Here is a 25,693-nt window from a genome sequence, read left to right as displayed (position 1 = left end):
AGAATAAGAGTCCAAGCACAGCTAATCTGACCTGATAAGGGACATAGAACTCACTGGGTAAATAACCATTGAGAGTTGTCTCCCAAAATTTTAGAGCAGGACATTTTGCTTTTCTCTCACTGTATATAAGTGTATATATTTTCCGGGTAGCTACCGATGCCGCAAGGGCAATGCCGCTGATGAGCAATGCCGCTGATGAGCGATGCCGCGATGCCACTGATGAGAGTGATGCCACTGATGAGAGTGAGGAATTTTTAAAAAAATAAAATAAAATTTAAAAAAATACATAAATAAAAAATAAAAATAAATAAATAAGTAAATAAAATGAAAATAATAAACAAACAAGGACACAGGGACAAGTTTGTTATCTTCCATGACAATGTGGGCAGTTTCCTGCCTGGATGATATTGTAACTGAATAACGGGACACATAAACTAAGATGTCTCAGAGTCACTGTGAATTAAAACGAGTGATAAGACTGGGAGAACCCCCAGCAAACAAGCGCACAGACTAATAGAATCTGTGTAGAAGCTTCTTGTTTGGGTCCTCACTCGGGCATTAAGCCATTCACCGACTCTGTGAACACGAAGCTGTCAGATATGGCAGCAAGGACAACAGTAGGGTACAACCCCTACAAACAAATGATTCACATAACCCCTGCTGACAAGTCACAGAGGGAATTGTGTGTGCAGAACATTAAAGAACTACAGAGTAACTCTCTTCTCTGTTGCTGAACCCCCCTGCTTGGATGATGTTTTAACTGAATGAGGTGTTTGGCATTGATCAGTCACTACTGATTGGGGATCCCAACACCTGATCCAGGTCAACAAGCAGCTCTGTCGGGCCAATGGATTAGTAAGGGGACAATTTGGTTTGGGCGTTTCAGAATTACTGTGAATTAAAACGAGTGGTGAGACTGGGGGAAACCCTACCGATCAAGCACTAAGACTGGTAAGAGTCTGTGTGGAAGCTCCTTGATTAGGTCCACACTTGGGCATGGGGCACTGTGCCATTCACTGATTCTGTACAGATACGCATACAATATTTCACTATGTTAAAGCGAATGAATAAACGATAAAAACAAGCATGAAGAGATAAAGGACTGGACCTTAAGAGAGGTCAACAAGCTCAATTGGTTCCCACCCCTTTGGGCGGGACCCCACATGGTAGCAAAGGCTGCCTCACACTAAAGAGAGGACTGACAGACAAACTGAATGACTGGATCCATGAGACCCACTGTTCCCTGACACAAGGCCTAAAAAGACAGGACGTTGACTGAGGTTCAGACTGACTTAAGAACCTCTACACCTGACCTAAGACTCTACTACTGACCCTGATCTTGGGGACGACTTCCCACCACCACTATCACACCCAGAGAAGTACATTTAACCTTTACTAGAACTCACACACCCACATAGATGCAATTGACATTCTCAGAGGTGTGCCTGATGAATATAAATTAGCCGACATGTTAGCCGCTGGTTTTGAATAATTCCTCTACTGCTGGGTCACTATAAACAAAAATGTGGACATGATTAACTAAGTCCACTCTGATATACTACAAAAATGACCCTGGATTTTCTTTTAGCAGAAAGAGGTGGTGTTTGTACTTTATTTGATAAAACATTTGGCACATGAAAAACACTGATTAGCCCTATCTTTATCTAGTCTGTGGTTGCAGTAACTCTTTCAGTAACTCTGTGATTGTTGCTGTACTCCTTGCGTCAGGCACCTCTGTCTAAAATGTATTACAGCTTCCATCAATGATAAATTTCCACCACCTCTTTATTAATTACTCCACTATTCTAATGAAGCTCTTCCACAGATTTCTCTCTCAGGATGAAGAGGATCCCGCCCTTGGCTGCACACACCATAAACTGCTAACGTTTAATACATACCCATATACAGCTATCCACACACTTAGAGGCGTGATACTTATAGATGTTGTTGCTTATTTTGCTTTTCATAGAGTTGCTACCAGTTGAGATGTGAGGGTTATACACTCCTGGGAAAGAGGTTCTGTTCCTGGTACAAAGATGTTTTCTCCTGGAAGAAAGGTTTTGCTTGCTGCCTAGATACATGGTTTAATCACTTTGTTTAGAAATTTCCACATGCACTGTGCAAGGAAGACTGCTTGCTGCTATTAACTGCAATTGAAGATCAGCTTACACATATTTGCCCACATATAGGTCACATTAATCTGCACTGCCTTTCCTACATATTGTATATTGTTGTAGTAAAGGTATACCAAAAAGGGACGCCGACAAGTCTCCCATGTAATTGTGCTGCTTTCTGATGTGGTTGGTTGTTTGCAGATTGGGGCCCTGCTAGACGACTCGCTGCTGAAGAATACAGTACAATACACACAACATTCCTACTTCTTATTGGATTGACATGATAAAATCATGTCAAAAGGGGAATTGTTGAATTAGAATTTAATATGACCATAGAATGTTTCAGGCCTTCTCAAATAAAGTTACTCTCTCCTCATGAGAGTGAACAGAATATGTCAATCTGACCTCCACAGACGTGGCTTCTCCTGTATTGTTTTGTAAAGCAGATAGACAGAATGTACCAGACAGACCTTGATTGTAGTGCTTTTGTTGTGCAAAACATATTCTGAAGTTTGATTATAGATACACGCCTTGCAACCAACATCCAACTGTTAGATTACCATAACATCACTACAGGAACGTGCTATCTGTGACGCACGAACCTAAACAGTTAACCAGAAATGGTTACGTACTTTATGATATCCAACAAGTATTTAAACATGAGATGTTTAGAAACAGAACAGAAACAGAACAGGGACAGGACACACCAGAGGGACACACACACCAGAGGGGGCTCCTCTGACCGGCCCCTCGGGGTCCGTCATGGGCCCAGCGCTGCGAGTACTTTACCTGTGACCTGTGACCAGAATAAACTGCTTGTGAGACCAGACTGAAAACCTCCGTTGAGTTCTTGAGCTGCCAATATAAGAACCGGACGAAAAAGATCTAACAGAGGTAGACACCACAGAGGACCCCAGAACAAATCCATCAGCATGAAAGATCTACCCAGCCTTAATCCACTGTGCATGTCTCTTTACAGCTATGCTGAGGAATGCTGTGATCCTCCACACATTCAGCACAGTCTGCCTGAACATGCAGGACACTGGTGTGCATCGCTGAAGAGGTTTTCATTATGAACTGGCTGTACTGTTACATTATCTCCTTCACAGAACTAATTTCATATCCGGGTCATTGCTTCTGGTAGGGTTATTCTGGGCTGTTGTGTTGGGAAAAAAAAACGCTGATGAAGAGGACAGGGGAGAGAAAAAGTCATGCCAGCCCTCCCTCCCTATTTCTGTCTTTCAGTCAGATGAGGTCATCAAACACCAACCTGCTTTGTATATTAATGATGTAACAGCCAGGGATGTTTGGACATCCCGTTCCCTGAGACTGGCTGGAGGCAGAGGAAGACTTCATTTTGATTTAAGGGAGCGATAACACCGCCGATAGAGCTGTGACAAAGGCTCGATAGGCAGCGTGAGAGGAGACAGTGAGAGCACGGAGTAGAATCAGACAGGAGCCGGAGGATGGAGCGGGCGGTGCATGCGACACACTGCGCCTTTAACGCACGGAGCCCCTCCTCCACAGAGCCCGGCCGTGCTGGCGAGGGGGCCCACGATCAACTGTGGCATCAGCCTCCGTGCATCCGGCAGTCAGTGAGGACACAGTGAGGGCTCAGGGGCAGAGAGGCTGTGCCGGAGAAAGGGGAAGAGCAAGAGTGACAGAAAGGGGAGGGGGGTGAAGAAAACAGGCAGATAGACAGAGGGGAAGAAGCTGTCACAGGAATTACACAGCACCTCTCCCACAGCTGCAGCTCGGCCGCTCTGCCTGCTAGTCTCTGCTGGCGGGGCGGGGCGGGGGGACGGATGACGTGGTTTGGGCAGCACAGTCTGAGCGAAGGTAGCGGCCGCAGCAGCATCACCATGCGAGGCAGGACCTCCTCCCTCCGCCCCGGCTGTTAGTCACCTCCAGCTCCCTCTCTCCCTCTTCAGAGGGCTACCAGGGCCGTGCATGGTTCCCATCTCATGCCTCCTGCCTCCTCCACGGCTCCATCCTCCACTTACACCCCTCCTCTGAGGAGCCACGGCCTCAGAGTGAAATATTCCTGCCTGTGGAAGCTTCTCGCTCTGTCAAGACAGTAAGTAGGGGAGGGAGGGAAGAGGGGAGAGAACTGCGTGTGCGCGTGTGTGGGACACACACACACAGAGAGAGAGAGAGTAAGAGAGAACAGCAGGGCGTTGAGAAGAGAAGATGTTAGTGAGTGTGTCTGTGTGTTTGTGTGTGTGTGTGTGTGTGTGTGTGTGTGTGTGTGTGTGTGTGTGTGTGACTGCTGAAGAACCAGCCGGTCGTGTGCAGGTCGGATGATCCAGCTGTGAGAGCCACTGAGCTTTGGGAAAGGTGAGTAGGTGCGTGCTGTGGCAGATCTGTGTGGAGGTGAGGCAGGAGATGCATTTCAGCAGCAGCAGCTAAAAATCGTTGACATAGTTAATCCCTGTCCTATTTGTGATTCTGTTATGCTGGTATGATTTGTTTCTTTTGGGGGGGTTGAAAGGATAGGAGGATGGGATGCAAGAGAACAAATGCGTGCTTTCCTTCCCATCTGTCCAGGTGCCATGTGTGATTGGTCAGTTCACCTTGTGGCAGTGGCGTCGCCCTGGATTTGGCAAGAAGCTCTCCCCTCTGTTTGTTCTCTGGGGCTCCTCTGCAAAGCTTTCATGGGATTTATCTTGTCCTACTGGATGGCACAGAGCTCTCTGCCTCTCTGAGCCCACGGAGAAGACATACGCTACGCGGATAAGAAGCAAAATAATTATCCAATCAGAGCACAAGAAAGCAGGCCGAGTTCCCTTAGCAACAACTGAAGGGGAGAAGAGAATCCCTCTCTTTTTGCTCCCTTTTTTAAAAAAATTGTTTTTGGGCACACCCCTGTGGACTGCTGTGGGTGCCGTGTTTTCGGAGAGGATTTGGATAGCACTGTTGCATAAGGGAAACTGCCACGAAAATCCCAGGGGAAAGTGATCATTCGCCCTCCAGCCTCCTTGTAACTGTGTCTCATCAACACCGTGATTTTTTTGTTATCCCTCTACAAATTCTCATCACAAGTCATGTTCCACTGGCTTGGAAATCAATTCATTCTGATCCCACGCCACCTGGATTAAGCCCTGCTTTGGGGGGAGATTGGGCACTCTGTGAAAGGACCCACACCTACCTTCCTCCCTTTCATGGATGAGAAATGAAGGACGACATGAGTAAGTCAAAATGTGCGAAGGAAATAGACGTGAAGCCAAGTTTATGTTGATTTTTGTGTCTACTGACATTTTTTTTGTTTTTTTATTTTATTTTTTTATTTTATTTTTCCTGGAGGAATAAACGCCACACTGCACAGAGGAATATACCATTTTTCCAAACACGGATCTGTCCTTGCTCTCAACAGAAAGGAGCCCTCACTGAAGGACTATATTTAGAAGCCAAATCTTATCCCTGCTGGGCAACGACTATTTTGAAAATTGAGGTACTGCTGGGAGTTCTATTTTTCTATCTATCTGAAATAGCTTTCTCTCCAAAAGGGTTAACACAAACCCCTTTTCTGCTGTCACTTTTCTATGTAAGCCTGCCATCATGTCACCATGTTTTACAAGTAAAAAAGATTGTACAGGACAAGTGGATGATGGAAAAAGTCTCTTCCCTGTATAGACAGGCATTTTCAATAGCATCTTCTCGGGAATCATTTCAAACAAACACATTAGCATGATCATGTAAGAGCTTCATACCAGCTTTTTGCCTCTTTCTTTTCAATGGACATACAATGTTTGACTGTTCCCATGCTCATTTTCACTTGGTTTTTGAAAGTGTCTAACAGAGGGCATGGATGTCAGAGTGTGACCCTGTGCCAAGTGTGCGGGCGAGTCAAGGTGTTTTGGCTGCCCAGGTGCTTTTAAGATGTTGAGGTCTCCCTGTGTGGCCGTGGCCCCTGTTCGGATCAGTAGCACTGAGGCTCCTTGTAGCCAAAGACATGGACCCCGACTCGGCTCCCCCACACCCTCAGCCTTTTGGCCACTGGCACCGCATCGCCCTGTAAAGGATGTCCCTCAGCAGAGCTCCGGCCCGGGACACCTCTGAGACCCCCAGCCCGAGAGAACGTATCCGTAGCCACATGAAGATGGTGATCAACCAGCTGGAAGGTATCCTCATAGAGCTTAAGGATGTGGCCAAGGAACTCCGGGAGGTGAGATTCAAAATCTACACTTATCAGGCTTTTGGGGGGAGAGAGAAACGGGGGGAGGAAAGGAGAAAATGTGGGTGCTAGGGTGGGTGCATTTAATTAAGTGTAAAATTCTTTCAACAAAATTTTGATTAACATTTGAAAGCGATGAGATTTTTGTTGTGTAGCAGGAGCATATTTTTTATTACAACAGCAGCAAGGCCATGTTCCTTTTCCAATCAAAATATTGCTTATTGCCAATTACAAATGTGTTCAGTGGTGTCTTGTGGGAGGCACATTAGATGTGAAGAGCTGTTGAAATGCAGTAAAGCCAGGCTGAAAGGAAACACAGAGGCAGGCTCAGATAAAATACAGGACTTAGCACCGCAGTAGTTATATAACCATTTTGTTAAGGATGAGCTGGATTCCTACTGTAATTTTGCAACTGCCATGGTAACGCTGGTTGTGGTGTGTGTGCAGTACACACTTTGAACAGGGATTAATAAAGACTTTGTGTGTGATTGATGATTATGGGACAAATGCAAGTGAAATAATGCTGGCTGGGGCTATTTATAAACAAAAACACTGCCTATGCCTCTGCCAGCTCTAATGCATATTACCAGTTTGAGCTCAGATCCCATTAAAAAGGCCTCTGCACAGTGGCTCAAATGTCATTTTTTTAGGTGAGCACAATCTCTCACTCTGAATGGTTAAGGAATCAAATACGCTGTCATAATACTGGTATCACTGTCCAGCATTTAAGTGACCTGTGAGACTGCAGATTGTATCAAAGAGAGATGAAGAAACAGAATGAGTATACCACCATCAGATGCATAGAAGCCTAATGTTCCATAAAATCTCTCATTGTTGGCCACATGAAAGAAACAACATAATGGATAACAACTGTCATAAATAATTGATGAATTGCCATGTGAATGTAGTCAAATGAATAACTCGGCTAAGGAACAGTAATGACTGATTATCACTGACAAGGTCTTTGGAGAAGTGGAGATACTGCAGTGCTCTGAGGAGTTAAAGCTGACACTCCAAAGCACATAGTTGTCCTGAAAAGACTTTATTAGTCCGTTACTATACTCGCTTCACAGTATTGTTTTTTCGTAGCTCAGTATCACATGAGTACAATGTCATTGTGCCAGTTGGACAAAAGCTGAATCCAAAGAATGATTAATCACTTCATTTCAACCCCATTATTAGTCACACTGCAATAGAATCTGCCATCTGTCCATTTAACAAGGACAAGGCCCAAGGGGAATCTCACAAACACATAAGTATGTGACACAGAACATTTTAAATACAGTTTATAGTCACATTTTCCAACACCTAGTTTGACTTGTGAAAACTTCAGGGTGAGGCAATGAGAGCTTAAAACAATCGTTGCAGATTTATGATCTCTCAAATATGAGAATGATTCAGTGCAATGTGGTATTAGATAAATTATATTACCACAAACCAATAACCAAAGTGAAGGTTGAAAATAACCAGAATTGCCCATCTAATCAGACCTTCAATTCCACTGATTACCCCAGAGTGGCTTTCGCAAAAGTCTTAAAAGAGGGTCAACCGTAAATGGTGGCAAAATAGGTTAATAATTTTTACCATTTTAACATTCAGTGCACTCTAATCAAACCCTGTGATGAACCTACATTACCAATACCAACTTTATTCTCTGTCATGTAAATGGAAATTGTTTGGCATTCAGATATTTTGAGTGCATGCTTATGTCTATTGTGTTTTTTCAAACAGCCAGAGAAATGGGCAATAATCAAAGTTATATTGAATAGTAACACCAAGGAAATTTCAATGTACATATGTGAGGCCTGTGTTTTTTTCAACCAAATCTTCAGAGAACACAGCAGTTTTATCTATATGAGTACTTTGGTTGTAGATTTTAGCAGGTACAAGTGTAACTGCAGTCATCTACAGAATGAACATAGCAGCCAGTAGCATGATATAGTTCCTACTCTTTGGCTGAAGGTGTGTTAATCATCAAAATGATATGGTCTACTGTGGATTAATTACATTTAGCAACAGATGCTGTGTGGTTACTTACTGATAAACGTATTAAATTCTTCTTAAACTTTGCATTTATTGTATCAGACAACACAAATACCATTACATACATAAAGCTGTTTTATTAGAGAGATCATTTTCATTTCATAGAGCATCACAGTTGCTTGGACTTGTTACAGTACAGTCTCAGATAATTTACATGTCAAAGATAAATATTACAGAGTTTTTAAAGATTGGTCCCTTCAAAAGCCAATTACAGTCAAATGCTGCCTGTCTTACTCATGAACCCCATGACAGGCTTCATGACAGGTAAAATGAGAAGGTTCTAAAGCAGACCTGGGCATTTTACGGCCTGCGGGCCACATATGGCCCTTTGGGCATCCCTGTCCGGCCCGCGGTATGTCAGTCATAAACACAAATGAACAAGTATTTATGCTGTGCATGCAATACAACTGTGTTGCTTTTATTTTGAAAAGCCTGGTGTTATTATTATTTATGTAAGGACGCACATATCTGCGTCTGTCTGCACAGCGAGAGACGATGCTAGCCAGCTACCCCTAGCCCCCTAAAAATGTCGGCTCACGTTAAAAAAAGAAAAGTTGATTCCGAATGACGCGTTTTCAACAAGACATGGACTGCTAAATATTTCTTCACAGAAGTCAAAGGTAAAGCCGTGTGCTTAGTTTGTGGTACACAAGTCGCTGTGTTTAAGGATTACAATCTGAATCGCCACCACGTGACCAAACACGAGGAGCTTTGCACACCCAGAGATGCAGCTGTCAAGACAAGTTATGTCATATCTCACAAAATCGCCAGAAAAAGTAAACCGTTTTCTGACAGAGAGTTTATTAGGTCCCCCTTGAGCTGCCACCTTATCGTGGTGGGGGAGTTTGAGTGCTCGTATGATCCTTAGGAGCTATGTTGTCTGGGGCTTTATGCCCCTGGTAGGGTCTCCCAAGGCAAACAGGTCCTAGGTGACGGGCCAGACTAAGAGCAGTTCAAAAACCCCTATGAAGAGAAGACAACCAAGGACCGTGACGTCGCCCGGTATGGCGCAGCCGGGGCCCCCCCCTGGAGCCAGGCCCGGGGTTGGGGCTCGCATGCGAGCGCCTGGTGGCCGGGCCTTTGCCCATGGGGCCCGGCCGGGCCCAGCCCGAATGGATGACGTGGGTCCGACCTCCTGTGGGCCCACCACCCGCAGAGGGAGCCGTAGGGGTCGGGTGCTCTGTGGCACGGGTGGCGGTCGAGGCGGAGTGCCCCGACGACCTGGGCCTCGGAGACAGCCTCTAGCTGTAGGGACATGGAATGTCACCTCGCTGGGGGGGAAGGAGCCGGAGCTTGTGCGGGAGGTTGAGAGGTACCGGCTAGATATAGTCGGGCTCACCTCCACTCACAGCTTGGGCTCTGGAACCCAGCTCCTCGAGAGGGGCTGGACTCTCCATTTCTCTGGTGTTGCCCGCGGTGTGCGGCGGCGGGCTGGTGTGGGCTTGCTTATAGCCCCACAGCTCAGCCGCCATGTGTTGGAGTTTACCCCGGTGAACGAGAGGGTCGCGTCCCTGCGCCTTCGGGTCGGGGACAGGTCTCTCACTGTGGTTTCGGCCTATGGGCCGAACAGCAGTGCAGAGTACCCGGCCTTCTTGGAGTCCCTGGGAGGGGTGCTGGATGGTGCGCCGACTGGGGACTCCATTGTTCTACTGGGGGACTTCAACGCCCACGTGGGCAGCGACAGTGAGACCTGGAGAGGCGTGATTGGGAGGAACGGCCTCCCCGATCTGAACCCGAGTGGTGTTCTGTTGTTGGACTTCTGTGCTAGTCACAGACTGTCCATAACGAACACCATGTTCGAGCACAAGGGCGTCCATCGGTGCACGTGGCACCAGGACGTCCTAGGCCGGAGGTCGATGATCGACTTCGTTGTCGTGTCATCTGACCTCCGTCCGTGTGTTCTGGACACTCGGGTGAAGAGAGGGGCTGAGCTGTCAACTGATCACCACCTGGTGGTGAGTTGGATCCGCTGGCAGGGGAGGAAGCCGGAGAGACTCGGCAGGCCCAAGCGTATCGTGAGGGTCTGTTGGGAACGTCTGGCGGAACCCGCTGTCACTGCGGTTTTCAACTCCCACCTCCGGGAGAGCTTCTCACAGATCCCGGGGGAGGTTGGAGATATTGAGTCCGAGTGGACCATGTTCTCCACCTCCATTGTCGGCGCGGCCGCTCGGAGCTGTGGCCGTAAGGTCTCTGGTGCCTGTCGTGGCGGCAATCCCCGAACCCGGTGGTGGACACTGGAAGTAAGGGATGCCGTCAAGCTGAAGAAGGAGTCCTACCGGGCCTTATTGGCTCGTGGAACTCCTGAGGCAGCTGACAGGTACCGGCAGGCCAAGCGTGCTGCAGCCTGGGCGGTTGTGGAGGCAAAAACTCGGGCCTGGGAGGAGTTCGGGGAGGCCATGGAGGAGGACTACTGGTCGGCCTCGAGGAAATTCTGGCAAACCGTCCGGGCCTCAGGAGGGGGAAGCAGTACCCCACCAACACAGTTTACAGTAAGGGGGGGAGCTGTTGACCTCGACTGGGGATGTCGTCGGGCGGTGGAAGGAATACTTAGAGGATCTCCTCAATCCCACCGCCAGGTCTTCCATTGAGGAGGCAGAGGCTGGGGATTCAGAAGTGGACTCGTTCATCACCCAAGCCGAAGTCGCCGAGGTGGTCAGAAAGCTCCTCGGTGGCAAGGCACCAGGGGTGGACGAGATCCGCCCTGAATACCTCAAGTCTCTGGATGTACAGGGACTGTCTTGGTTGACACGTCTCTGTAACATCGCCTGGCGGTCGGGGACAGTGCCTCTGGAATGGCAGACCGGGGTGGTGGTCCCTCTTTTTAAGAAGGGGGACCGGAGGATGTGTTCCAACTATAGGGGGATCACACTCCTCAGCCTCCCCGGGAAAGTTTATTCCAGGGTACTGGAGAGGAGGATACGGCCGATAGTCGAACCTCGGATTCAGGAGGAACAATGCGGGTTCCGTCCTGGTCGCGGAACACTGGACCAGCTCCACACTCTCCATCGGGTGCTCGAGGGTTCATGGGAGTTTGCCCAACCTGTCCACATGTGCTTTGTGGACTTGGAGAAGGCATTCGACTGTGTCCCTCGTGGCATCTTGTGGGGGGTGCTTCGGGAGTATGGGGTACGGGGCCCTTTGCTAAGGGCTGTCCGGTCCCTGTACGACCGGAGTAGGAGTCTGGTTCGCATTGCCGGCAGTAAGTCAGACCTGTTCCCGGTGCATGTTGGACTCCAGCAGGGCTGCCCTTTGTCACCGGTTCTGTTCATTATTTTTATGGACAGAATTTCTAGGCGCAGCCAGGGGCCGGAGGGGGTCCGGTTTGGGGACCGCATGATAGCATCTCTGCTTTTTGCGGATGATGTTGTCATGTTGGCTTCGTCAGGCCGGGACCTCCAGTGTGCACTGGGGCGGTTTGCAGCCGAGTGCGAAACGGCTGGGATGAGAATCAGCACCTCCAAGTCCGAGGCCATGGTTCTCGACCGGAAAAAGGTGGTTTGCCATCTCCGGGTCGGTGGAGAGTCCTTGCCTCAAGTGGAGGAGTTCAAGTATCTCGGGGTCTTGTTCACGAGTGGGGGAAGGATGGAGCGCGAGATCGACAGGCGGATCGGTGCAGCGTCTGCAGTAATGCGGTCGCTGTATCGGTCCGTCGTGGTGAAGAGGGAGCTGAGCCAAAAGGCAAAGCTCTCGATTTACCGGTCGATCTACGTTCCTACCCTCACCTATGGTCATGAACTTTGGGTCATGACCGAAAGAACAAGATCTCGGATACAAGCGGCCGAAATGAGTTTTCTCCGCAGGGTGGCCGGACTCACCCTTAGAGATAGGGTGAGGAGTTCGACCATCTGGGAGGGGCTCGGAGTAGAGCCGCTGCTCATCCACATCGAGAGGAGCCAGCTGAGGTGGCTCGGGCATCTGTTTCGGATGCCTCCTGGACGCCTCCCTGGGGAGGTTTTCCGGGCATGTCCCACCGGAAGGAGGCCCCGGGGAAGACCCAGGACACGCTGGAGGGACTACGTCTCTCGGCTGTCCTGGGAACGCCTCGGGGTCCCACCGGATGAGCTGGAGGAGGTGTCTGGGGCCCGGGAAGTTTGGGCATCTCTGCTAAAACTGCTGCCCCCGCGACCCGACCCCGGATAAGCGGTTGAAAATGGATGGATGGATGGATGGAGTTTATTAGGGAGTGTTTGGTGGACTCTGCTGCGCTAATATGCCCAGAGAAAAAGGGCGCGTTCACTGTAACGAGAAGGGTTGAGGACATCGCGGGAAATCTGGAGCTTACAAGTACAGAGCGGTTAACTTTTCCCTGGCTCTGGATGAGAGCTGCGATGTACGTGACACTGCCCAGCTACTCATCTTCTTACCTGGGATCACTGCAGACTTCAAAATCATGGAGGAGCTGGCAGCCATGCAGTCAATGAAAGGGACAACAGGGAGTGATTTCTTAACGGAGGTAAATCGAGTTTGGATAAGTTGGGACTGAAATGGGACAAACATTCAGACATTCAGTCAGATTTCAATGCACTTGTTCAAGCCCAAGACAGACTGGATTTTTCTCATTGAACAAGTAAACTGAACTGAAAACATCAAAGGCGCTTATTGCTTTTTGTATGAAGTTGATCAGTTGCTTATCTTTAACATACTGCAAAACACCTTTTCAGTATTTGTGAAGATTAACAAGTTATAAATAGAATGAAACAGTGATGTCATGATTGTTTTTGTTTTAAACTGTTTATTACTTTTATAGGATTGTTTTCCTCTTCAACCTACGCCACAATTCATAAATTTACATAAATATTTACAGAATATTCTTATATTTCTGATTACCAGTAGCAGCTAATCAAAGTATATAATTGACTGCCTTTTACAATGGGAGAAAATTAATATCGAGCCGAATTAAGTTCAAGTTAACGTTGGTTCGGCCCTCCAAAACAGTTCAGGTTTTTCATGTGGCCCCCTGTAGAAATTAATTGCCCAGCCCTGTTCTAAAGCATATATGTCAAACTCAAGGCCCGCGGGCCACATCCGGCCCGCGATACAATTATATACGGCCCGCAAGATAATTTCATGTGACTATTAAGAATGGCCCGTCGGTAAACAGCACTCCCACCTCTAATACTACAAATCCCACAATGCACTGAACAGCTGCCGCCCCTTCTCCCGCAGGTATAATGACACACCAATCAGCAGATCAGTGCATCGATCAGCGCTGTTAGAGCGACACTTATGGCGCGTTTCCACTAGTACCTACTCAGCTCTACTCGGTGTAGGTACGAAGTAGGTACTAGTGGAAATGCGCCATTAAGCTAGCCCCCCCAAAATAAATGGCTAAACGAAAAGTGGACTTTGAAAACAGAGACTTTCAAAGCAGGTGGGGGGCAGAGTTTTACCTGTTTGTCTGTCTGAGGTGAACCTGTGTGTCTTATTTGTGGAGCTGATATGGCCATAATTAAAGAATATAAACATAAGATGACACTATGAGACAAAACATCAGGATAGTACAAAAAATTCAAATAATTATTTAAAATTCTATTTATTTTATTAAGGAAAAGTTGTTGAAGTTTGGCTGTTTACATTCATATTTCTGGATAAAATATATATTATCATTATTATTATTATTATTCTTATATTATATTATATACTATAATAAAAGAGTCACTTTTAGAGTCTTCACTAAATGTTGAGCCCGTTTGGCCCGCGACTTAGACCGTGTTTTAAATTTTGGCCCTTTCTTTGATTGAGTTTGACACCCCTGTTCTAAAGGAAAGACTTTGAAAGGTGACTCCATTTGTAATATAAATGGCAGGAGTGGTAACTCTATAAGAAACAATTTTATTTAGGCATCATGTCAGCCTTGGACTTAAAAGTCAAGAAAACACAGACAAAATGTTGCCAAACAGAATGCAAAGCAACCTCTGACATGTCTGTGATGCTAAGTTGTGTCTTTCGCTAAAACTGAATGTCACTGTCACTGAGTGTACTCATGTTGGTTATTAAAGAGATATAGATGGGTAAATCAAGACTGGGAATTGCTTTTTGTAACACACAGCTCCAAAAGAATAAGAATAAACTTCAAACACAAAAGTAAAAAATATAAATATATAAAAGTATGTATTAAAATTATATGTAAAAAAATATTACAAATTATTACACAGAGGTATTATTGCACCAGGTGAGTCCAGAGTCTTATAATAATAATAATAATTCCACTACTACTAATAATAAAAACATGTACATTCAGAGTAAGGCGTTGTACTATATAATACTAATACTACTACTATCACTACTACTACTACCAATAATAACATATAACAACATGTACACTCAGAGTGAGGAGCTGTATTATATTATAATAATAATAATAATGATAATAATAATAATGATACAAATAATACCACTACTACTAATAATAATATATAACAACATGTACATTCAGAGTGAGGAGATGTATTATATAATTATAATAATAATTAAAGCTGCAAGCAGCGTTGGAGGGCCCTCGCACCTCCGCGTGCGTCGGGGCGTGCGGCGGCTCCGTCCCGCCGCCGGACTCCGACCCTTCCACACGAGCCAGAACGTTCATGTAGTTTGGACAGCGCGTGAAGGACTTACACGTCACTTCCCGCGTCCCCTATGTTGCGCTATGAAACGGACGCTAATAACGTCCTGTATTCCTGTATACGAAGTGTTGACTACACTGTGAAGGTCTTGAGGCTTTTCTGACAAAACATGAGCAGTGTGAAACACACTGGAGAATCTACAGTGAACTTGGAAGAGCTTTCGGTGCCATGGCGAGACACAGAACTTTGACAGCTTGCCACGGGCAAACCCTAAAAGATTATAGAAAGCTTTTGATAACTTTTCATCTTGAATACTGCTTCTACCAGCTGACCGAGTTTGAAGTCGATCGCTTCAACCCCCTCGGACAAGTTCGCTCATTTACGACCCCTATAAATGGCTGAAATTTTGACACTTGATTCAAAATGGCCGACTTCCTGTTGGGTTTAGGTCAACGCTCAAAGAGGCTTTTTTGTAGGTCCTATCGTCCTGCATTAGTATACCGAATTTGGTAGATGTAGGTAAAACGTAGCCCGGGGGCTAGGTCGTCAAAATGTTGTAGGGGGCGCCGTAGAGCCATTTTGCCCCACCCAAACCTGTTAACCCAATACGATTATTCATTTTAGGCCTCCTGACATGTATGCTAAATTTGGTGAGTCTGCACGTATGCGTAAGCGTGGAAATTAAATTCGTATTTCATGGCGAACAGGGCGTCGCCACGGTGACACCGTTTGGCGAAACCTCAAGCACTTCATAACTTTGCATTGACCACATCTTGAGAATGTTTGGCTCAAATTTGAGGTGCCTGTGGTTAACCTGCTGAGAGAGAGACGTCCGAGAAAGAAGACATGTACGGCCTCCCGCCAGTAGGTGGCGCTATGACTATGGTTCAAAATGGCCACGTACATGTCTTCAAAGGTGGACAGTCATCAAACTGTATGAATTTGGTGAAGATAGGACCTTGTACAGTGGAGTTACAGCACTTTTAATTCTGATGGCGAAAAAAAAATTTCAATCGACAGTGTCTGCATTGCCACGGCAACAGCTTTTGACACAGAGTCACGGCGTTCGCTCCAGACCAACATCAACATCTTGAGGCTTTCCTAACCAAATTTGAAGTGGATCCGATCAACTGGCTGGTCTTGAGGCATCATAGCGCAAAACATAAAGTTTCCTGTCAGCACCAGGTGGCGCTATGACTTAAAATGAATATTGACATGTAGATGTGTTCGGGGCGGGACTCTCATCAGACATGTGAAGTTTGGTGCATATTGGATGACGTACAGTCAAGTTATTAACAACTTCCTGTTTGACGGCGAGGAACAAACTTTTGACAGCTCGCCACATCCAAACCGTTAAAGATTATACCAAACCTTTAATAACTTTTCATCCTAGATATTGTTTCTATCACCTGACCAAGTTTGAAGTTGATAGCTTCAACCACCTCGGACGAGTTCGTTCATTTACGACCCCTACTTTTCGCCATAAAATCCAAAATGGCCGACTTCCTGTTGGTTTTAAGGCATACCTCCAAGAGACTTTTCTGTGCGTCTTGAAACCATACATATACCCTACAACTTTCGTACATGTACATTATACGCAGTTCCGGGGCTGAGTTTTGGTGGCGCTATAGAGCCAATTTTTCACGCCCGTTTACGAAACCCATGAAATACGAAAATTTTTCATGTGCTTGAATTTTGTGCAAATTTTCCTGACTTTTCGTGCATGTTCAGGCCCCCAAATTAGCCTTTGTTAATACACAAGAAAAATAATAATAATAATTAAAGCTGCAAGCAGCGTTGGAGGGCCCTCGCACCTCTGTGTGCGTCGGGGCGTGCAGAGACTCCGCCCCTTCCACGCGGCTCAGATCGTTCATGTAGTTTGGACAGCGCGTGAAGGACTTACACGTCACTTCCTGCGTCCCCTACGTTACCCTAGAAAACGGCCGCTAATGACGTCCTATATTCCAGTATATGAAGTGTTGACTACACTGTGAAGGTCTTGAGGCTTTTGTGACTAAACAGGAGAAGTGTGAAACACACTGGGTAACCTACAGTGAACTTGGAAGAATTTTCGGTGCCATGGCGAGACACAGAACTTTGACAGCTCGCCACGCCCAAACCGTTAAAGATAATATAAAGCTTTTGATGAACTTTTCATCTTTAATATTTGTCCTGCCAGCTGACCAAGTTTGAAGTCGATCGCTTCAATCACCTCGGAGTAGTTCGCTCATTTACGACCCCTATAAACCGCTGAAATTTTGACAGTTAATTCATGTTACTTTCTGTTGCCACAAGGTGGCGCTGTGACTTAGAATGAATATTGATATGTAGACGTGTTCAGGGCAAGACTCTCATCAGACATGTGAAGTTTAGTGCATATTGGATCACGTACAGTCAAGTTATTATCAACTTCCTGTTTGACGGTGAGGCACCGAATTTTGAGAGCTCGCCACGCCCAAACCGTTAAAGATTACAGAAACCCTTTGATAACTTTTCATCCTTGAGATTGTTTCTACCAGCTGACCAAGTTTGAAGTCGATGGCTTCAACCCCCTCGGACTAGTTCATTCATTTACGACCCCTATTTATCGCAGCAATTTTGACACTTAATTCAAAATGGCCGACTTCCTGTTGGGTTTAGGTCAACGCTCCAAGAGGCTTTTTTGTAGGTCCTATCGTCCTGCATAAGTATACCGAATTTGGTAGATGTAGGTAAAACGTAGCCCGGGGGCTAGTTCGTCAAAATGTTGTAGGGGGCGCCGTAGAGCCATTTTGCCCCACCCAAACCTGTTAACCCAATACGATTATTCATTTTAGGCCTCCTGACATGTATGCTAAATTTGGTGAGTCTGCACGTATGCGTAAGCGTGGAAATTAAATTCGTATTTCATGGCGAACAGGGCGTCGCCACGGTGACAGCGTTTGGCGAAACCTCAAGCCCTTCATACCTTTGCATTGACCACATCTTGAGAATGTTTGGCTCAAATTTGAGGTGTCTGTGGTTAACCTGCTGAGAGAGAGACGTCCGAGAAAGAAGACATGTACGGCCTCCCGCCAGTAGGTGGCGCTATGACTATGGTTCAAAATGGCCACGTACATGTCTTCAAAGGTGGACAGTCATCAAACTGTATGAATTTGGTGAAGATAGGACCTTGTACAGTGGAGTTACAGCACTTTTAATTCTGATGGCGAAAAAAAAATTTTCAATCGACAGTGTCTGCATTGCCACGGCAACAGCTTTTGACACAGAGTCACACCGTTCGCTCCAGACCAACATCAACATCTTGAGGCTTTCCTAACCAAATTTGAAGTGGATCCGATCAACTGTCTGGTCTTGAGCCATCGTAGCGCAAAACATAAAGTTTCCTGTCAGCACCAGGTGGCGCTATGACTTAAAATGAATATTGACATGTAGATGTGTTCGGGGCGGGACTCTCATCAGACATGTGAAATCTGGTGCATATTGGATCACGTACAGTCAAGTTATTAACAACTTCCTGTTTGACGGCGAGGCACAAACTTTTGACAGCTCGCCACGTCCAAACCGTTAAAGATTATACCAAACCTTTAACAACTTTTCATCCTTGATATTATTTCTACCAGCTGACCAAGTTTGAAGTCGATCGCTTCAACCCCCTCAAACTAGTTCGTTCATTTACGAACCCTACTTTTTAACATAAAATCCAAAATGGCCGACTTCCTGTTGGGTTTAGGTCATTGGTCCAAATTACTTTTTTGTGCGTCTTTAAGTGATACATGAACCCACCAAATTGCGTACACGTACATAAATTGCAGTTCCGGGGGTAGGGGTTTTAGTGTTAGGGGGCGCTATAGAGCCATTATGCCACGCCCATTTGTGAGACCCATTAAATACGAAATTTTTCGCCAGGCCTGATTCGTGTGCAAATTTTCCTGACTTTTCGTGCATGTTCAGGCCCTCAAATTTGCGTTTGTTTTGACACCAGAAGAATAATAATAATAATAATAATAATAATCCACACAGTTTCAACTATGTTTCGAGCCCCCTGGTTGGCAGGTTTTTTGCCATGTTGCGTATTTTTTCGAGGCCTACCTGCTCGGGGCCTATGAGGTCCGTACACTTCTTGGTTTCTGGGTACTTGCACGTTTTCCTCCCTTGCTCGTTTTCCCCCACACAGTTACAATAGGGTCCTCGCACCGCTTGGTGCTCGGGCCCTAATAATAATAATAATTCCTTCAGTTTCAACTATGTTTTCGGCCCCCTGGTCACCTGGTTTTTTCCATTTGACATATTTTTCCGAGGCCTACCTGCTCGAGGACTGTGAGGTCCGTACACCTCTTGGTTCTTGGGTACTGGCCCGTTTTCCTCCCTTGCACGTTTTCCCCCACGCAGTTTCAATAGGGTCCTCGCACCGCTTGGTGCTCGGGCCCTAATAATAATCCACACAGTTTCAACTATGTTTCGAGCCCCCTGGTCGGCTGGTTTTTTGCCATGTTGCGTATTTTTTCGAGGCCTACCTGCTCGGGGCCTATGAGGTCCGTACACCTCTTGGTTTCTGGGTACTGGCCCATTTTCCTCCCTTGCATGTTTTTCCCCCACGCAGTTTCAATAGGGTCCTCGCACCGCTTGGTGCTCGGGCCCTAATAATAATAATAATAATAATTCCTTCAATTTCAACTATGTTTTCGGCCCCCTGGTCTCCTGGTTTTTTTCATTTGACGTATTTTTCCGAGGCCTACCTGCTCGGGGACTGTGAGGTCCGTACACCTCTTGGTTCTTGGGTTCTGGCCCGTTTTCCTCCCTTGCTCGTTTTCCCCCACGCAGTTTCAATAGGGTCCTCGCACCGCTTGGTGCTCGGGCCCTAATAATTCCTTCAGTTTCAACTATGTTTCTGGCCCCCTGGTCGCCTGGTTTTTTTCATTTGACGTATTTTTTCGAGGCCTACCTGCTCGGGGTCTATGAGGTCCGTACACTTCTTGGTTCTTGGGTACTTGCACGTTTTCCTCCCTTGCTTGTTTTCCCCCACACAGTTACAATAGGGTCCTCGCACCGCTTGGTGCTCGGGCCCTAATTAAAGCTGCAAGCAGCGTTGGAGGGCCCTCGCACCTCCGCGCGCGTCGGGCGTGTGGCGGCTCCGTCCCGCCGCCGGACTCCGACCCTTCCACACGAGCCAGAACGTTCATGTAGTTTGGACAGCGCGTGAAGGACTTACACGTCACTATGTTGCGCTATGAAACGGCCGCTAATGACGTCCTGTATTCCTGTATACGAAGTGTTGACTACACTGTGAAGGTCTTGAGGCTTCTCTGACAAAACATGAGCAGTGTGAAACACACTGGAGAATCTACAGTGAACTTGGAAGAGCTTTCGGTTCCATGGCGAGACACAGAACTTTGACAGCTTGCCACGGGCAAAGCGTAAAAGATTATAGAAAGCTTTTGATAACTTTTCATCGTGAATACTGCTTCTACCAGCTGACCGAGTTTGAAGTCGATCGCTTCAACCCCCTCGGACTAGTTCGCTCATTTACGACCCCTATAAATGGCTGAAATTTTGACACTTGATTCAAAATGGCCGACTTCCTGTTGGGTTTAGGTCAACGCTCCAAGAGGCTTTTTTGTAGGTCCTATCGTCCTGCATAAGTATACCGAATTTGGTAGATGTAGGTAAAACGTAGCCCGGGGGCTAGTTCGTCAAAATGTTGTAGGGGGCACCGTAGAGCCATTTTGCCCCACCCAAACCTGTTAACCCAATACGATTATTCATTTTAGGCCTCCTGACATGTATGCCAAATTTGGTGAGTCTGCACGTATGCGTAAGCGTGGAAATTAAATTCGTATTTCATGGCGAACAGGGCGTCGCCACGGTGACAGCGTTTGGCGAAACCTTAAGCCCTTCACAACTTTGCATTGACCACATCTTGAGAATGTTTGGCTCAAATTTGAGGTGCCTGTGGTTAACCTGCTGAGAGAGAGACATCCGAGAAAGAAGACATGTACGGCCTCCCGCCAGTAGGTGGCGCTATGACTATGGTTCAAAATGGCCACGTACATGTCTTCAGAGGTGGACAGTCATCAAACTGTATGAATTTGGTGAAGATAGGACCTTGTACAGTGGAGTTACAGCACTTTCAATTCTGATGGCGAAAAAAAAATTTCAATCGACAGTGTCTGCATCGCCACGGCAACAGCTTTTGACACAGAGTCACGGCGTTCGCTCCAGACCAACATCAACATCTTGAGGCTTTCCTGACCAAATTTGAAGTGGATCCGATCAACTGGCTGGTCTTGAGGCATCATAGCGCAAAACATAAAGTTTCCTGTCAGCACCAGGTGGCGCTATGACTTAAAATGAATATTGACATGTAGATGTGTTCGGGGCGGGACTCTCATCAGACATGTGAAGTTTGGTGCATATTGGATCACGTACAGTCAAGTTATTAACAACTTCCTGTTTGACGGCGAGGCACAAACTTTTGACAGCTCGCCACGTCCAAACCGTTAAAGATTATACCAAACCTTTAATAACTTTTCATCCTTGATATTATTTCTAACAGCTGACCAAGTTTGAAGTCGATCGCTTCAACCCCTTCAAACTAGTTCGTTCATTTACGAACCCTACTTTTTAACATAAAATCCAAAATGGCCGACTTCCTGTTGGGTTAAGGTCATTGGTCCAAATTACTTTTTTGTGCGTCTTTAAGTGATACATGAACCCACCAAATTGCGTACACGTACATAAATTGCAGTTCCCGGGGTAGGGGTTTTAGTGTTAGGGGGCGCAATAGAGCCATTTTGCCACGCCCATTTGTGAGACCCATTAAATACGAAATTTTTCGCCAGGCCTGATGCGTGTGCAAATTTTCCTGACTTTTCGTGCATGTTCAGGCCCTCAAATTTGCGTTTGTTTCGGCCCGAGAATAATAATAATAATAATAATAATAATAATCCACACAGTTTCAACTATGTTTCGAGCCCCCTGGTTGGCTGGTTTTTTGCCATGTCGCGTATTTTTTCGAGGCCTACCTGCTCGGGGACTGTGAGGTCCGTACACCTCTTGGTTCTTGGGTACTTGCACGTTTCCTCCCTTTTCCCCCACGCAGTTACAATAGGGTCCTCGCACCGCTTGGTGCTCGGGCCCTAATAATCCACACAGTTTCAACTATGTTTCGAGCCCCCTGGTTGGCTGGTTTTTTGCCATGTTGCGTATTTTTTCGAGGCCTACCTGCTCGGGGCCTATGAGGTCCGTACACCTCTTGGTTTCTGGGTACTGGCCCGTTTTCCTCCCTTGCACGTTTTTCCCCCACGCAGTTTCAATAGGGTCCTCGCACCGCTTGGTGCTCGGGCCCTAATAATAATAATAATAATTCCTTCAGTTTCAACTATGTTTTCGGCTCCCTGGTCACCTGGTTTTTTCCATTTGACATATTTTTCCGAGGCCTACCTGCTCGAGGACTGTGAGGTCCGTACACCTCTCGGTTCTTGGGTTCTCGCCCGTTTTCCTCCCTTGCACGTTTTCCCCCTCAGGTTTCAATAGGGTCCTCGCACCGCTTGGTGCTCGGGCCCTAATAATAATAATAATAATAATAATAATAATTCCTTCAATTTCAACTATGTTTTCGGCCCCCTGGTCTCCTGGTTTTTTTCATTTGACGTATTTTTCCGAGGCCTACCTGCTCGGGGACTGTGAGGTCCGTACACGTCTTGGTTCTTGGGTTCTGGCCCGTTTTCCTCCCTTGCTCGTTTTCCCCCACGCAGTTTCAATAGGGTCCTCGCACCGCTTGGTGCTCGGGCCCTAATTAAAGCTGCAAGCAGCGTTGGAGGGCCCTCGCACCTCCGCGCGCGTCGGGGCGTGCGGTGGCTCCGTCCCGTTACTGGACTCCGACCCTTCCATGCGCTTTCAGAATTTTCATGTAGTTTGGACAGCGCGTGAAGGACTTACACGTCACTTCCTGCGTCCTCTATGTGGCGCTAGAGAACAGTCACTAATCACATCCTGTATTCCAGTATATGAAGTGTTGACTACACTGTGAAAATTTCATGCAAATCAAATGATCATTGCCATAGACGTGTTACTTCCTGTTTCCACCAGGTGGCGCAATGACTGTGGTCACTAATTGGCATTTAGATGTCTTCAGGCCGGGACTCTTATTAAGCGTGACAAGTTTGAAAGAGATTGGATAATGTACACTGAAGTTACAGCAATTTCCTGTTCCATGGCGAACAGCGTTGCCATGGTGACAGCGTCTGACAAAACGTCAAGAGCTTCATAACTTTGCATCATCCATGTAGTGGGAATGTTTGGATCAAATTTGAGGTGTCTGTGATCAACCTGCTGAGAGAGAAACGTCTGAGAATAAAACATGCACTTCCTCTTGCCACTAGGTGGCGCTATGACTTTGAATGAATATTGACAAGTAGACGTCTTCAGGGCGGGACTCTCATCAGACATGTCAAGATTGGTGCTGATTGGATCACGTACAGTCAAGTTATTAACAATTTCCTGTTTGATGGCGAGTCATGGCGACACACTGAACTTTACCAGCTCGCCACGCCCAAACCGTTAAAGATTATATCAAACCTTTGATAACTTTTCATCCTTGATATTGTTTGTACCAGCTGACCCAGTTTGAAGTCGATCGCTTGAACCCCCTCGGAGTAGTTCGTTCATTTACGTCCCCTGTAAATGGCCAAAAATGTGTGAAAAATCCAATATGGCCGACGTCTTGTTGGGTTTAGGTCAATGCTCCAAGAGGCTTTTTTGTAGGTCCTATGGTCCCGCATATGTATACCGAATTTGGTACATGTAGGTAAAACGTAGACCGGGGGCTAGTTCGTCAAAGTTTTGTAGGGGGCGCCATAGAGCCATTTTGGCCCACCGAAACCCGTGAACTAAATAAGATTACTCATTTTAGCCCTCCTGACGTGCATGCCAAATTTGGTGAGTGTGCACGCATGCATAAGCTTCGAAATTACGTTCGATTTTCATGGCGAACAAGGCGTCGCCACGGTGACAGCGTTTGGCGAAACCTCAAGCCCTTCATAACTTTGCATCAACCACGTCTTGAGAATGTTTGGCTAAAATTTGAAGTGTCTGTGGTTAACCTGCTGAGAGAGAGACGTCCGAGAAAGAAGACATGTACCTCCTCTAGCCAGTAGGTGGCGCTATGACTATGGTTCAAAATGGCCACGTACATGTCTTCAGAGCCGGACAGTCATCAAACTGTATGAATTTGGTGAAGATAGGACCTTGTACAGTGGAGTTACAGCACTTTCAATTTTGATGGCGTAAAAAAAATTTCAATCGACAGTGTCTGCGTCGCCACGCCAACAGCTTTTGACGGAGACTCACGGCATTCGCTCCAGACCAACACCAACATCTTGAGGCTTCCTGGACCAAGTTTGAAGTGGATCCGATCAACTGGCTGGTCTTGAGGCATCATAGCGTAAAACATTAGCATTTCCTGTCACCACCAGGTGGCGCTGTGACTTAGAATGAATATTGACAGGTGGATGTCTATAGGGCGGGACTCTCATCAGACATGTGAAGTTTGGTGCATATTGGATCACGTACAGTCAAGTTATTAGCAACTTCCTGTTTGACGGCGAGGCACAAAATTTTGACAGGTCGCCACGTCCAAACCGTTAAAGATTATACCAAACCTTTGATAACTTTTCATCCTTGATATTGTTTCTACCAGCTGACTGAGTTTTGTTTCGATCGCTTCAACCCCCTCGGACGAGTTCGTTCATTTATGACCCCTATTTTTCACACATTTTTGACACGCAATTCAAAATGGCCGACTTCCTGTTTGGTTTAGGGCAATGCTCCAAGAGACTTTTTTGTAGATGTCATCGTCCTGCATATATGTACCAAATTCTGTACATGTAGGTTAAACGTAGTCCCGGGGCTAGTCCGTTGAATTTGTAGGGGGCGCTGTAGAGCCATTTTGCGACACCCATTTATGAGACCCATAAAATACAAAATTTTTCGCCAGGCCTGATGCGTGTGCCAATTTTCCTGACTTTTCGTGCATGTTCAGGCCCTCAAATTTGCGTTTGTTTCGGCCCGAGAATAATAATAATAATAATTAAAGCTGCAAGCAGCGTTGAAGGGCCCTCGCACCTCCGCGCGCGTCGGGGCGTGCGGCGGCCCCGTCTTGTGTTGGACTCCGACCCTTCCATGCGCTTTTAGAACGTTCATGTAGTTTGGACAGCGCGTGAAGGACTTACACGTCACTTCCTGCGTCCTCTATGTGGCGCTAGAGAACAGTCACTAATCACATCCTGTATTCCAGTATATGAAGTGTTGACTACACTGTGAAAATTTCATGCAAATCAAATGATCATTGCCATAGACGTGTTACTTCCTGTTGCCACCAGGTGGCGCAATGACTGTGGTCACTAATTGGCATCTAGATGTCTTCAGGCCGGGACTCTTATTAAGCGTGACAAGTTTGAAAGAGATTGGATAATGTACACTGAAGTTACAGCAATTTCCTGTTCCATGGCGAACAGCGTTGCCATGGTGACAGCGTCTGAGAAAACGTCAAGAGCTTCATAACTTTGCATCATCCATGTAGTGGGAATGTTTGGATCAAATTTGAGGTGTCTGTGATCAACCTGCTGAGAGAGAAACGTCTGAGAATAAAACATGCACTTCCTCTTGCCACTAGGTGGCACTATGACGTTGAATGAATATTAACATGTAGACGTCTTCAGGGCGGGACTCTCATCAGACATGTCAAGATTGGTGCTGATTGGATCACGTACAGTCAAGTTATTAACAATTTCCTGTTTGATGGCGAGTCATGGCGAGACACT

The 25,693-nt window shown here is 46.5% G+C and overlaps 1 protein-coding gene across 1 annotated transcript in view; it reads left to right on the top strand.

Annotated features, from left to right (window-relative positions):
- The first annotated feature begins 6,135 nt into the window (after positions 1-6,135).
- The window catches only part of insyn1 (inhibitory synaptic factor 1), a 102,615-nt gene continuing 83,057 nt past the window's right edge, over positions 6,136-25,693 (top strand). The window contains exon 1 of the mRNA XM_070836003.1: positions 6,136-6,279. Within this exon, the coding sequence (XP_070692104.1) occupies positions 6,136-6,279 (144 nt within the window). The remainder of the gene's footprint in view (positions 6,280-25,693) is intronic.

Source organism: Pempheris klunzingeri, chromosome 1 (assembly GCF_042242105.1).
Source record: "Pempheris klunzingeri isolate RE-2024b chromosome 1, fPemKlu1.hap1, whole genome shotgun sequence".
Classification (NCBI taxonomy): domain Eukaryota; kingdom Metazoa; phylum Chordata; class Actinopteri; order Acropomatiformes; family Pempheridae; genus Pempheris; species Pempheris klunzingeri.
This window is presented reverse-complemented; position numbering and strand designations above follow the sequence as displayed.